Source organism: Octodon degus, unplaced genomic scaffold, assembly GCF_000260255.1.
Source record: "Octodon degus isolate 3935 unplaced genomic scaffold, OctDeg1.0 scaffold00153, whole genome shotgun sequence".
NCBI classification, from domain to species: domain Eukaryota; kingdom Metazoa; phylum Chordata; class Mammalia; order Rodentia; family Octodontidae; genus Octodon; species Octodon degus.
The window spans coordinates 3,208,234-3,210,087 of record NW_004524729.1 but is presented as its reverse complement, the minus strand read 5'-3'; the positions used below and the strand labels follow the sequence as shown (position 1 = coordinate 3,210,087).

Here is a 1,854-nt window from a genome sequence, read left to right as displayed (position 1 = left end):
AAAAAAACCCTGAAAGCAACCCAAGTCACAGGGCTGTGCGGCTCCTCTTCCCTGGATTCTGTGTTCCAGATCACTTGTCTGTGCTGCTTCTTAGACCTCTTGCCCACCTCCACTCCACAACCTTCATCTCACCCTGAACCCTGACACTGGTTTCCATGAAAGCTCAAATTGTTCAAGCAAGCCCCCTCCTGGTGGCGAAAAAGGCCACCTTTGTCGATGCCCTCACCCTCTGAGTCACTGTCTGGGCAGTCACTCACTCCTGCTAGCTCCTGCTAGCTCCTGACCACTCTGAAGAGCGCACAGTGAGCTCTAAACTTCACACTTCTACCACTCACTAGAGCCTGCTACTAAACACAGGAGCGCAACCGGCTGTACTGTGCTGAGGAATGATTCTACTTAAGACATGTTCATATCACAAGTCTTAATTTTCCATGTCTCAGGCTTTAGTTTTAGGGCCGAAAAAACTGTTTTGAAATCTCAGAGCATGCCTGTCTCTAGTCTGCCGTCACTAGTCTCTGATTTTACCCCAGGTATTTTCCACGTAACGTCTCCTCATTCCCTAGGGCCCCAGGGCTCAGTGCCACAGCAATTAGAGAAGGGCTCTGCAGCTGCACAGCTTCCAGGTTGCACTCAGGTGTTTAATTTGCTTTTTGTAAAACAAAAAAAAATCTTTTTAATTTGCTTCTCGCTGCTGACATTGGGGCTGGTCCTGAGACCAGCAAGTGGGAAAGTGGAAATTCACAGGGTGCACCCAACCCTCTGCCGCGCTCAGGGCACAAGCAGCAGCTCACAAGGACAACGGGAAGGCGCGGCGAGTGGCTTGAAGCCCTCTGCACAAGGCGACGTTCCAGCAGGGGACTGTCCTCGCCCGGACAGTTTCCTGACTCCGCCAAACTCTCCAGAGCATGACCCGAAGGCGTTTCCTTCAGCCTCCCCAGAGAGCGGAGGAGTCGGCAGAAGGCAGAGGGCCAGCTCCGGAGAAGCCTGCGGCTGCGCGTCCTCCCGGCAAGCCCTGCCCCTACGTGCGGCCACTGTCACCTCCCGGACCCCGCTTCGGGCCTGAGCGCGTCCTGCGCCCCTCACACCGCGCAGCAGTCCGCTCCGCGCCCAGGCTCCTCTCCCGGGTGCCCAGATCCCCCTCCGCCGACCCCCCCTCCACCCGCGGACCTGCGGACCGACGCGACCACCTGACCTCTGACCCCTGACCCCGACCCGGCTCGCAGGGTCACACCCACCTGCCCGGGACCTTGCTGGTACTGCGCTTCCAGAACTGCTTCCTGGCCCCGTCGCTGGCCATGGCAGCTCCTCATCCCTCAAGCCCAAGACCCCGACACCCCGAGTGAGGCTGGCCAGCCCCAGCTGCCCTTTCCGGGTGGCCCCTCCGTGATCCCGGGGCTCTGTAGTGCAGCCCTCAGAGCCTCTTCCGCCTCCTCCCGGAAGTTGTGCCTCCACGGGGCCGGAAGTCCCGCCTCCGCCCAGGCGCGCGTCATTAAAGGGCGACGTCGAGCTGTTTACGTCAAGGCTGAGCCGCGGAAGAAGCGTAGATGTCCTGGGTGCTTCAGCTAGAGTGACGTGGAGCCCATCCGAGGGCTTCAGGAAGGCCTCGCCCTCAGGAGGGCAAGCGGCGAGGCGCGAGGGATGCGCTGGCAACGCATCACCAACGAGCTTGTAAAGGCTGCCACTTCAGCCGGCTTCGCGCGGAAGGACAGTTCCCCGAGGACTTGGCGAGGAAGTATGAATTTTCACATCGAAAATAATGTGTTGAATGATACCGTGGATACCTTGGGTTGAAAAGAATACTGTGTTGAAACTGCCCACATTTGTTTACTGTTTTTCCCATGTGTGTGGATTTAT

At 58.1% G+C, this 1,854-nt stretch overlaps 1 protein-coding gene across 1 annotated transcript in view; it reads right to left on the bottom strand.

Annotated features, from left to right (window-relative positions):
- Nucleotides 1–1,474, bottom strand: part of Tbc1d22a (TBC1 domain family member 22A) — a 343,764-nt gene extending 342,290 nt beyond the window's left edge. The window contains exon 1 of the mRNA XM_023702532.1: nt 1,236–1,474. Within this exon, the coding sequence (XP_023558300.1) occupies nt 1,236–1,297 (62 nt within the window). The 5' untranslated portion in view covers nt 1,298–1,474. The remainder of the gene's footprint in view (nt 1–1,235) is intronic.
- Nucleotides 1,475–1,854: the final 380 nt, after the last annotated feature.